The 12,622-nt window shown below is 41.2% G+C and overlaps 1 protein-coding gene across 1 annotated transcript; it reads left to right on the forward strand.

The window, feature by feature from the left end:
* The first annotated feature begins 597 nt into the window (after positions 1 to 597).
* Positions 598 to 4,756, forward strand: LOC124683686 (protein NDL1-like). Its single transcript, XM_047218153.1, has 11 exons — positions 598 to 736; positions 2,654 to 2,753; positions 2,883 to 2,980; positions 3,078 to 3,166; positions 3,249 to 3,309; positions 3,384 to 3,470; positions 3,557 to 3,634; positions 3,736 to 3,792; positions 3,886 to 3,941; positions 4,025 to 4,160; positions 4,242 to 4,756. Exons 1-11 carry the CDS (start codon positions 674 to 676, stop codon positions 4,461 to 4,463), a joined length of 1,047 nt encoding a protein of 348 aa, XP_047074109.1. The 5' UTR covers positions 598 to 673; the 3' UTR covers positions 4,464 to 4,756.
* The last annotated feature ends 7,866 nt before the right edge of the window (positions 4,757 to 12,622 follow it).

Here is a 12,622-nt window from a genome sequence, read left to right on the forward strand (position 1 = left end):
GTGTTTGGCTGTGATAAAAAAAATTATCGTATTAATACTTCAATATCCCTCAAAACTTGTTATTTTTGAAGTATTGGAAAAATAAGTCTGGACCTTTAAAAAACTTTATTACCAAACTAGGCTTATTAGGTTTCCTTTTATAATTGTGTAAAGGTTAAACATGTAGAATGGAACTATTCGGCAGAATACAAAATGCAACGATATTTTTATTTCTTCACTTCAAGAAAATGAATACGCATATGATTGAAATAAAATGAATAAGAACAAGGTAGCAGCGTGTCTGCTTGTGAGACTGACCAACCGCAGACACCCAATGGACTCGTCTCGCCTTGAGCCTTGACCTGCCGTCTTCTTTGTATCACGCTCTTTTTTTAGCCGGTTTCTTATCAGAAAAGAAACCGCCTAATTATTCCCTACTAATCTAATCTGGACTGATTTGCAATAACCGTCAAGTTGCAGGGTGCGGAACGCAGTACAGGTGGAGAGTTGCGGCGCTTGGTTTATAGCGGAGCGGAGGGCCAAGAACTCCAAGAAGCGCAGGTGGAGCAGCAGCGTCGGCAGCGGGGCATCTTCGAGGGAGGAAGAGAGGGGCCGGCGGCGAGGAAGGAGAGGGAAGCGGGGAGGGCCAGTTAGCTCGTCCTTTTTTGGCGGAGGCGGTTGCTGGCCCGCCGGGATGGGCGACTCCGGCGGCTCCGTCGTGTCCGTGGACATCGAGCGCATCTCCTTCGGCGGCAAGGTCCGTGCTCACTCCCTCCCTGCTACTTCTCCCTTTCTTACTCGAATCCGCAAAATTTCGTGCTGGCGTGGTTGATTTCTGCTAGCACCGGGGAGATTTGGTTGGCGGCATTGGAGCTGCCTGGCAGGAGGAGGATTGAAAGGTCTGTGCGCCGGGCAGAAGGTGCGGCGTCACTGGCGATAGTGGAGTTTAGCTGGGCTCGGTTCTCGTATTTTGGGTTCGATTGGATACAGCTGTGTTACCGTGTTGGATTGTTTCGGCGAGGTCCAATGGAAAAAAAAAAAGGGTCATTTCTTCAGTGTTGCCAAATGTGTTGTTCTCCTATATCTCGAATTTACCAAGTTCTTCTGAAATTATGTTGGTTTCAGAACTAATCCTTGTTTTGTTCCACTAGAGTTTTGGTTCTCTAGGCTAGCAAATTTGTTTTTTCTACTGGTTCCTTGTTCAGAATTTCGTTCTATCCCAATTTGAATCGCAGTGACTGGGTATCCAAATCGGAGGTAGGGGTTTCCCTTGCTTCTTGATTCATGAGGATATTTTGTCAGGGTATAAGTCCGATTTGGAGCTTCCCTCTGAACGCCGCTCCTTTCCACATCCACTAGCTCGCCATCTGCGTCGTGTAGTATCGAAGTGGTAGTTTTTTAGGGATGCCTCCTGTGGTGCTGGCCTCTACCTACCTTCGTCCAGGCGGATTTCTTTTATCGGTCCCTGTTCTCTGTGTGGCAGCGTGCTAATTAATCTAACTAATCAAATCAGTCGCCTGCTTTGTTTGTGCTTATCGCTTGATCATCAAAAAAGAGAAGGGAAGAAACCGGAAAGATTCGATTATGACAGCTTTTGGGTGGTAGCTTGGGTGTCCTAACTGTCACTTTTCCTCTTCAATTCTGCAACACCACTTTGCTTAGTTGTGCTTCCACTCCGAGCACAAATCTTTCTTCCTTGCTGTTTGCGGATGTTGGCATAGTTGGGATTGTAATGCAGTTGGATTTTGTTCTTTCATATGATATGGTATAGATAGCTAATAAGTGATCTCCAAGAGACAAAAATAAAGTTGGATTGGTAAGGCAAAATAATTAGTGGACAAAAACCTGAAGTTGCTGCATTGTACAAGAAGAAAAGGCCAATGACAGCTTTCTCTTCACTAACTTTTTTTTTTTTGATAAATCCTCTTACTAACTGGACACTTCCCAAATAATCACCCAGGTCAAGCCAATCAAATCAAAGATCCTAATGTGCTAAATGCTAGTTGTGGGGTTGATGGGTGAAGGGTTTTTATCGAATATGCAGGCTTACCTTACTTCCTGCCTTCTTGTTAAATATTGGTAATGCAGCTTACAAGCTTCCTTCCTGATAAAGTTATCGTCACACATATTCTTCATGTGATAGAACAGAACAGCTAATTTTATTGCCTAGCATATGGTTGCTCTGACAAGTATGCTTTAAGCTATTTGCTTGTGAGATGGTGGAGGAATCACTTCTGGGTGGTTCTTGTACTTTGTTTCCCCTTATTTTCCTTGGCCTAGGAGATGGTCTAGGAATTATCACTTTAGCACCACACGTCGTAATGGAACTGTTATTATTCTTTCTTGTCAGCACCTTACCAACTTACTTTTAGTATAACAGGCACCAAGCAGAGAACCATTCACTTGTGATTTCTGAACCTTTGCTTCATTTTTGGGAAATTCCTTGCTTCAAGCATCTGTTAGCAGTGCTAGTTGTAATGATTTATTTGGCTCAAACATGAAGTTTTTTTGAATGATTTATTTGGCTCAAACATGGAGTTTTTCTTTTTTTGCTGCTCGCAGTTATCCAATTATAGAATTACTCCAGTTATGCAACCATGGAGTATCATTTATCAAATGTTCATGCCATCTTGATCCACGTTTGTATAACACTTTTTTGTACTGCTTTCTTCAGGAACATCATATACAGACAAAACATGGACCTGTATCTGTTGCGGTGTATGGCGACCATGATAAGCATGCCCTTATTACTTATCCAGATATTGCTTTGAACCGTAAGTTTTATTATTGATTTAATAGTGTCCGAAACCATTTTAAGTGCACACTTGTGAAGCATACCCTATATTCAGTAGGTTATTTATGAATTTTGCAGTTAATAGGCTTACATTCATTTTGTTGATCAGATATGTCTTGCTTCCAAGGACTACTTTTCTGCCCAGAAGCAGCTTCCCTGCTGCTTCATAATTTTTGCATTTACCATATCAGCCCCCCTGGACATGAGGTTCTTAGCAAATTTATTTCTTACAATTGTTTTTTGCTATTTTGTTATCTTTATATGATACTTTTGTTCTTTACTGTCCTTTGCAACAATTGTGCAGTTAGGAGCCACTCCTATTTCACCAAGCAGTCCTGTACAATCGGTTGATGAGTTAGCTGATCAGGTCGCAGAAGTACTTGATTTCTTCGGGTACAGATTCTCAATTTTTTTTTGGTAATAGTCAGATGATTTTATCAACGTCTTTGAACTAATGTCTTTGTGGCTTTTCCAGATTGGGTTCTGTAATGTGCTTGGGTGTCAGCGCTGGTGCATACATTCTTACTCTCTTCGCAGTATGTGTCTCTATAGAAGTGGTTTATTTTCTACTGCTTGCACTATTAATAGCTATCTATATCCTTTCTTGCAGACAAAGTATAGGGAACGAGTACTAGGTCTTATCCTTGTTTCACCTCTATATAAAACTCCCTCGTGGACTGAGTGGTTTTATAATAAGGTAGCTATTCAGTATATAGCCACTAGTACTCTGTTTATAAATTCATCTTACTAATAAGGTTGTACTGACATATTCATTTTTCTCAGTTGATGTCAAATTTGTTGTATTATTACGGGATGTGTGACATGGTGAAGGACTGTTTGTTGCAGCGGTATTTTGGCAAGGTACGAATATTCACGGCATATGATTTATTGCATATTTTTAGACTATCTGCTATTCACTAAGTTGCATATTGAACGCTTCTGTTTTAATTTCTTATCCTCAGAGAGTGCGGGGAGGCTCTGTTGTGCCAGAATCTGATATTATGCAGGCGTGTAGAAGTGTATGTACTGTGCAATTTTGTTGTCCTCCATTATCAACTATTATACCTCTGTAAATTTATTGTGCTGATTTCTCCTGTCTTTAATTCATGAAGTTTCTAGATCAACGACAAAGCATGAATATATGGCGGTTTATCCAAACAATCAATCAGTATGTACTTGTTTCTTGTTCAATTCTTGCTTGACCAACTTGCACCTGAGCTGATGGAATCAAAACGCTGTGGTGCCTTGCAGAAGACATGACTTGACAGCAAGCCTGAAGCAGCTGCAGTGCAGAACGCTGATATTTGTCGGTGAGAACTCCCAGTTCCACACTGAAGCTGTCCACATGACTGCAAAACTTGATAAGAGATACAGTGCTCTCGTTGAGGTATCTATCTATTTACCCAATAGTCTGATATTCAAAATTTGTTCCGTCCTTTTCTAAGTACCGATTCTGGTGTTTTAACAGGTGCAAGCGTGCGGGTCGGTTGTGACGGAGGAGCAACCTCATGCGATGCTTATACCGATGGAGTACTTTCTCATGGGATATGGCTTGTTCAGGCCAAGCCATGTAAGCTCCAGCCCTCGCAGCCCTCTGAACCCGTTCTGTATATCCCCTGACCTCCTCTCGCCCGAGAGCATGGGTGTAAAGCTGAAGCCGATCAAGACGCGAGCCAATCTCGGAGTGTAGGTACAGGAGAAGAAAGTGTGGGAATGTTGGAGGGCTTAGGTTAACCGGGGGGGTCGGCATATTGATGGTGTGTCAGCCTATAGTTTTGTTGTTGAAAATGGGACAGATGTTGTAACTGTGATGTAGATAGAGAAAAGTTTTAGGCTTGGTGAGGCTGGTTGTTGAGGGGTTCTATTCCATTGATTCGTAGTAGTATTAAACAGTTGTAAATTGTCACAGATTATTGTTTGTCAAAGCAAAAGGAATAATAACAATAATGGAAGCTGATGAGCTGCTGTCCGATTAGGTGTGCACATTGTTGTCTCTTGTCCAACTTCGCCAGTACCTTGGTTTCTTTTTATGAGCTAGAGACTGGTGAGGCATTGTTGTCTCCTGAAGCAAACTTGTGTTCGACCATCGTTGTCCCTAGAATCTCTGTAGATAGGCCAGGTTGGCCAGGTCCCAGTGCGACCCGATTTTTCGTGGTCCAGGATCAAGTTGTGTGGCATAAAACTGGCCCAGGAAATAATAAAATAAAATGGACGTTGCATTTGGGTTTTCTAATTAAAAAAAGTTTCGCTCGAAATCTCTGGTCCTTTTAGCCTAGGATTCTGACCAAGCAACAGGCAATCCCATGGCAGAAATTTACGGTCACGTGCTGAAATGGGTGAGTGGTGTACCTATCGGTGCTCGAGTGTTGGTGCTTGGCTTACTTTTTTTTACAATCAATACCACATATATTTATATTATAGTAATAAACAGTACATGGGACACAAAGCTAACTTCAACTATTACAAAATAAAGTACGAAAGAAACCAACCTATCTTTCAGTTCTTTAAACTTTTTCTTCTTCCATAACAGAATCGTATACTCCCGAAGATACCAACGAAAGTTCTCCCATGATTTTAATTTGAACTGCAATGCTAAGGCTACGTGCGCGCGCAACTATTGAAGTTGTCAATCAGCATCGGCAAAAGTACCTACACCAGTATATCAGGGAAAAATAACTAAACAACTTGGTCGACGCCGCTGGGTACCCAAGAGTACAAATCACCGTTGTTGAGGACGTAGTATCCATGACAAATGTTGCGAGGACAAACTTCCTCACGACAACCATGAGAAAGATCCTAGATCGATTCAACGAAGTAAGATCCGAAAAACCATACCTAGAGAATTTTAATCTTCCAACACCATCATTGATGCCAGGAGGAAGATCCTGTCGTCGAAAAGTGGGCAAAAGATCAATTATTGTAGACGATGTAATCTTCATTGTTCTGGAAACCAAAAGAAAATGACTACCTAAAACCCTAACCTAATCTTATAGAACAGGAAGAAACCTAATCTTATAGAAAAGCACTACTTTTATTGAAACATTCACTCACAGATCGGGTTTCCCACAGGGGCGTATTTACCTTCCGGGCACCCTGGGCATGTGCCCGGGCTTGGCATCGCTGCTTATATGGACTCCAGCGAGCTCGCTATGCGATGCACATAACTGGAACGACAAGAATCAACTGATTTTTGTTTTGTTTCAGAGAAGAATCAGCTGAAACTTAGCGTGTTCCACTTTAACTGAAACAACTTGGACATGTTCGGTTGCTCCTTAGCAACAGAACTTGGCCCATTGCTTTCCCTCAATTTCCTTTTGTATTTCTTATCAGACATCGCTTATGCAAACATGTTCCACTTTTGTATTCATTTGGTCGTTCACCCATTTAAATTTTCTCTACTTTCCTTTTGCATTTATTATCAGAAATCGCTTATGCAATAATTATATAGGTGATAATGAACGATTTAACGATGAACTGCATAACACTTACCTTAATGTAGTGTCTTCTCCAAAAGGAGGCATACCTAATTTGTATGTGATACTCTGCCAGCTAGAAGTGCTGTCAAATAGATGATGACTTATAAATACATACCTTATATTATTTGTACATCCACTTGCTGTATAAGTGTATGTTTTATTATTATATATCAATTTTGGAGAAGAAATCAGTGGTGTTTTCGCTATTCTAATGTACAAAAAATGTATAGATTGCACGAGGTTCGGTTGATGCTCTTCAGTTTGGGGAAATCCACAGATTGTGTACTGTGTTTTAGTTAAAATTTGATGGAAGTTCTTCATTTTCAGTGCTACAGACCACAGGTTATGATCTAATTTGTAGACATTCTGCCCATTCGAGTGTCACAACCATTTTTTATGTATCCACACTTCTTCATTACTTCTGATCCTTCCGTTCAGGACAATGATGTTTTGAGAAAATTTAGTGTGAGCAAGGTATCAGCTAATTTGTATGGAACACTCTTCTCAACCCACACCTCTGATCCTTCATTCAGAACAATGACTACTTTGAACAGTTTTGAATAAATTCAGGCTGATTAAGTGACAGAAAGATGAGAAGATAAAAGTCATGGATAAGATATATTATTAATTGGACGCACGTAAGAGCAGGAAACTTCTTAAGTGATGCATGGAAAATATAGGACGGTCAATTATAAGTTACCATCAAGTTATGTTGGTTGTTGCCACTCCCAATAGAGAGTGTTCAATTTCTATCTTCATTGTCTTGCAGTTATTAGAAAGGGAAATGTATGCTCAGTTTAGTATCCATCTTCTGTCACCTCATGTTTTTTAATTCACCAGTTATGTTCGGTAATGGCAATATTGACATGGAAACTTTGCCAGTATATCAACTAGCTAATGAGGATGTTTTCTATTTACTGTTATGAACTATATGTAACCAGAACTAAATTCATATTTTCCCTACTACCTACGGCTTTTGCATACAAGCACAGTTTCCAAACAGCATTATTGGGCAGTATTGTCATGTGATCCTTAGAAGTATCCAGATCTGATATATGTAAAAATTTACGGTTGTTCTAGAACTGTTAAGTTGGCTACTTAAGAGCTCTTGGCAGTTAATTTTGAACTTGTTTTGGACTTTTATATAATTTCTGTGCTATAAACAGGCCATCTCATGTCCTAAGGTTGTGGCAGGAACATGCAGAACTCGCTGAAATGGCATGTGTGATGACAATCAATACAGGTAAGGCACTAGCAAGATGCCTGAATATGAAACTGCACAAGATTTGGAATAGTTTACTACCAACTTGTATCTGCAAAGAGAAGAACACTGAGTACTTCATTTTCAAACTACAACGGAAGGGTACAAAGGAATTTGTTGACACGAGTACTTCATTTCAAACTACAACGGAAGGGTACAAAGGAATTTGTTGGATCTGGTTGTTTACAGATACCCATCGACAGCATTGCCTGGGACTCCCAGTACTCTTGCTTCACCATCTCGGCCCCTCTACAGACCTGCACCTCCAGTAATCTTTACACCTGATGAGGCCATAAATGCAAATTCAGAGTTAGAGAAAGGTCGTTACCTTGCTAGAAATTTTGTTGCGCATAGATGATGAGCCTGATTTGGCTCGAGTTAAAATGCCACTCACATTCCGAAAATCAAAAAACGCTTGAGCTATATTCTCAGTAATTGGAAGAGATGGTTCCGGGCAAAAAGAAGATTGAGCAAAGATTACATGAGAGCTATCTAGCATTTGAAGATGCAGTGATACAAGACCTAGAAGCAAATTTTGAAGAAATTTTGAGCTCGAGTTAATTATAGAGAAATTGATCAGATTTTAACTTGCAGCCGTTAATGTAGTCATCTCCTTAGCTGTGGTCTTAACTTACATATTTGTTAAGTTGTGATTCATGAGTGACATGTAAATAATGTTGAATTCATAATAATTTTGTAATGTATAGTTTTAGTTTATTTCATAATGTCTTTTTTTCGATAAAGGATGCTTTATTACTTTTGGGAAAGCAATTACATCCAGCCTCTGCATAACCAGGATGCACACAGCCGTTCAAAAAGTCTGTAACCAAAAAAATAAAAAGATATAAAAAACTAGGCGAAATACATATCGGAACGATGAATCATAAATCGCCTATGGTGTGGGTGGTGCTGCAATCCGTAGACTATGCTGCCACCCATGTAGGGAAAAAGTATCCCTCGCCGTAGCCTCCAACCGTGTACAGACCTCCGTAAATAGGTCTCGGTTCTCCATCCGCTGAAGAGGTAACCACAAACGGAGAATACCTGTACATCCGTAGATGACCCGCAACAAAGAACAATTTTTATCGTTAAAAATCTTGTCATTTCTACTTAGCCGAGTGCCCGGATAATCGCTAGCGCCCCCACCCTAAGAAGCAACTTAAACCTTGAATCGATACCGTGGAGCCAGTTGCCAAAGACATTGGCTACACTAGTCGGGGGATACAGGGTAGATGCGACTTGGATGACTGACCAAATAGATCTCGCAAAATGGCACTGGAAAAAAAAGGTGTTTAATAGTTTCGTCTTGTTGACAAAAAACACACTAGCACTTCCATGCCAATTCCGCTTGACAAGATTATCTTTGGTAAGAATAACTCCGCGACGAAGATACCATCCGAATTTTTTTATTTTTAATGGTATTTTCATCTTCCAGATTTTCTTATTATTATCAACCGGTATATCAGAATGAAGAATCGCATTGTATAAAGATTTGACTGAGAAAGTGCCATCTACATGAAGATTCCATCTAAATTCATCCGGTTCAGTTGATAATTGAATATCTCCCAACCGTTGAATTAAATCATTCCATGCCAAAAGCCTTTGTCCAAGTAAAACCCGTCTGAACGTCACATTCGGAGGTGAGGTAGCCATTACTCGTGGCAATGGTATCACCTTTGCGACGAACAATACTATACAAGGCAGGATACTCGCTCTCTCAAGGAAGCATTGTCTAACCAAACATCTTCCCGTAAGCGTATCTGTTCTCCATTCTTAATAGAGAAAGTACCATGGCGAAAGAAAACATTCTTAGTCGCCATGAGACCAGCCCAGAAGTGGGAATCCCCAGGTTTCCAAACCACTTGGGATAGCGCCTTCGAGCCAATATACTTTCTACGAAGAATAGTTTGCCAAATCCCATCCTCAGTAAGAAGCTTAAAAATCCATTTACCTAGCAGAGCTGAGTTCTTGACCTCTAGGTCATGAACTCCTAGTCCGCCTTGATCTTTGGGACTACAGACTACACTCCATTTAACCAGTCGATATTTCTTTTTCTCGCTGTCCCCTTGCCAAAAGAATCTGGATCGATAATAATCGAGTTTGTGCAGAATTCCTTTTGGCAGCAGGAAGAATGATAACATATACAGTACCATATTTGTCAGTACTGAATTAATGAGAACCAATCTTCCTCCGAGGGACAGCAATTTGCCCTTCCAACTACTAAGGCGTTTTTGTAATCTTTCTTCCACAATTTTCCATTCAGCAATTGTAAGTCTCCGATAATGAATCGGAATACCCAAATAGCGAATAGGAAATTGGTCTTGCCCACAACCAAACAACTCTGTATATAGAGTCATATCGTTTTGGGCATCACCGAAATAGAACAATTCACTTTTATGGAAATTGATTTTCAATCCCGACAACTGCTCAAAAGCCGCCAAAATTAATTTGAGGTTACGAGCTTTTTCGAGATCATGATCCAGAAAAAGAATTGTATCATCGGTATATTGAAGGATAGATAAACCCCCATCAACCAAATGTGGGATCACACCTTCAATCTGGCCATCAGACTTAGCCCGCTCTATGAGTATTGCCAACATATCCGCTACGATGTTAAACAACATCGGTGATGACGGATCCCCTTGGCGTAACCCTTTTCGTGTTTGAAAATAGTGGTCGGTGTCATCATTAACCCGGATAGCCACACTACCTCCATACACAAAATCGTATATTAGAGCGCGCCACTCTGGAGAAAAACCTTTCATCCTAAGTGTCTCGTCGTAGAAAAGACCACTTGACCTTGTCATACGCCTTTTCGAAATCTAATTTTAAAATAACCCCATTTAATTTCTTAGAATGCATCTCATGTACCGTCTCGTGCAACACTGCCACTCCATCAAGGATATTCCTTCCTTGCATAAAAGCGGTCCGTGATGGTTGAACGACATGATCCGCAACCGTATTAAGTCTAATGGTGGCCACTTTCGTGAAAATCTTGAAACTGACGTTTAATAGGCGAGATAGGTCTATATTGCTGAATCCTTTCGCCTCATTAACCTTCGGTAACAAAATTACTTCACCAAAATTTAGACGAAATAATTCTAGTTGTCCTGTGTGAAGATCATCGAACAAATCTAGAAGGTCCGATTTAATAGTATCCCAAAAAGTTTGATAAAACTCCGCTGGAAAACCATCTGGACCCGGTGCTTTATTACATTCCATTTGGAAGATCGCCTTCTGAACCTCATCCTCAGAATAAGGTGCGGTTAGTAGGCCATTTTCTTCCATAGAAACTTGGGCTATGTCATCCGTTAAGTCCTCGTTAAGAGAAAAAGAGCTTTCCTCCGGAGGACCGAACAGGTCTTTATAATAACTAGTAATGTAAGATTTGAGTTGCTCGTGGCCTTCAATCACCCCTTCATCTTGGATAAGAGAGTGAATACGCTTTTTCCGATGTCTGCCATTGGCTAATCCATGAAAATATCGCGTATTCGAATCACCTTCCAAAATGAATTGGGCTTTGGATCTTTGATACCATTTGAGTTCCTCTTCGCGAAGAAGACTCGCCATTTGTGCATTGGACTGATTCTTAAGATCAATCTCTTGTGTGGACAGCGGTCTCACTTCCGCTATGGCCTCAAGATCATCAATCTCTTTAGACAAGCGAGCCTTCTCTTTTTTCAGAATACCAGCCATATGAGCAGCCCAACCAGAGAGATGTTTGCGCATAGCACGCACCTTATTATTCCATCTCAATATTGGAGAGCCACCTCTAACTGGTCTTTCCCAAACCGTCTTAACCATCTCATGAAAACCCTCACGATGTAACCAGCCAAGTTCAAATTTGAACGGCCGCTTACAAACAGATCGAGGATTCCCAGTGGTTAACAGGATAGGAGCATGGTCAGACAGTTTTTCAATACGTTCTAGTGCGCGGACGGACACCATAGGATATTTGTGTTCCCATTCGGTATCCATCAACACGCGATCTAGTTTCTCGTATGTGGGTTCAGGTAAACTGTTGGCCCAAGTAAACTGTCGACCGGACATGAAAACCTCTCTTAAGTCTAAGCTATCAATGACAAGCATTAAACAAGAATGGCCAATGTCCATCGAAAATGCCTTTGCTTTTCTCATGAGGGAATCTCAGCAAATTAAAATCCCCTCCGATTAAAATCGGGTGCGGATTATCTTTTGCAAGATTTACCAACTCACGTAAAAAGTCAGCCTTAAAGGCGTCTTGGGCAGCACCATACACAGCGACCAGACTCCGGATGAAACCATCTCGCTTTGTTCTGAATATCGAGTTTAATATGATACTCGCCATCGAACTAGCTAAGACGGTCATGGTGTCTATACGGACGCCTAGTAAAATACCCCCAGATCTGCCACGAGGCGGGCGAGAAAACCACTGAAAGTTAATCCCGCCTGATAAACGGTCGAGGAAACTCTGTGAGAATTTTCGCCTACCCGTCTCAGATATAGCAATAAAATCTAAATCATAATCTCTACAACCATCGGTAATGTGAGAATGTTTAGCCAAGTCACCAAGACCTCTGCTATTCCGAAACATGCCATTCATCGAGAAATTATTTTAGATTTAGTATTTTTGCCATATCTACGAGACTTCTTACCAGCGGACGATCGAGAACCACGAGCAGAAGCATCTAGATCATAAACTGAACTGAGCTTTGAGTGTTCTAAATCGACCTCTGTAACACTCCCAACTATAGCCGAGAGAAGGTGACCATCTAGGATGTCATCATCTTCATCATCGTCTACAATAGAAGTGGCAGGCTCAGTGGATCCATTTGAAGCAACCGTTAAACGGTCAAGCTCCATTTGTCTCAACACATTAGCCGAAGCTACAATCTCATCAGACTGACTACCCAACGAGACCCCTACTCTACATAAATTAGATGAAATCCGAGTATTCGAAAAAGAGGTAAACGACTTGGCTGTATGTTTAGTACCTGCCGTGTCGAGGTTCAGCTCCGCCTTACGCCGCATAGCTCGCTGCATCACGTCTTCATCCGTGACGCCCGCGCCATCCTCCGCCACCGCGTACCTCCCACTCCTCCTCACCGTCGGCTGCATAACCGGTGGAGGAAC

The sequence above is a fragment of the Lolium rigidum genome, chromosome 1, assembly GCF_022539505.1.
Source record: "Lolium rigidum isolate FL_2022 chromosome 1, APGP_CSIRO_Lrig_0.1, whole genome shotgun sequence".
Lineage (NCBI taxonomy): Eukaryota > Viridiplantae > Streptophyta > Magnoliopsida > Poales > Poaceae > Lolium > Lolium rigidum.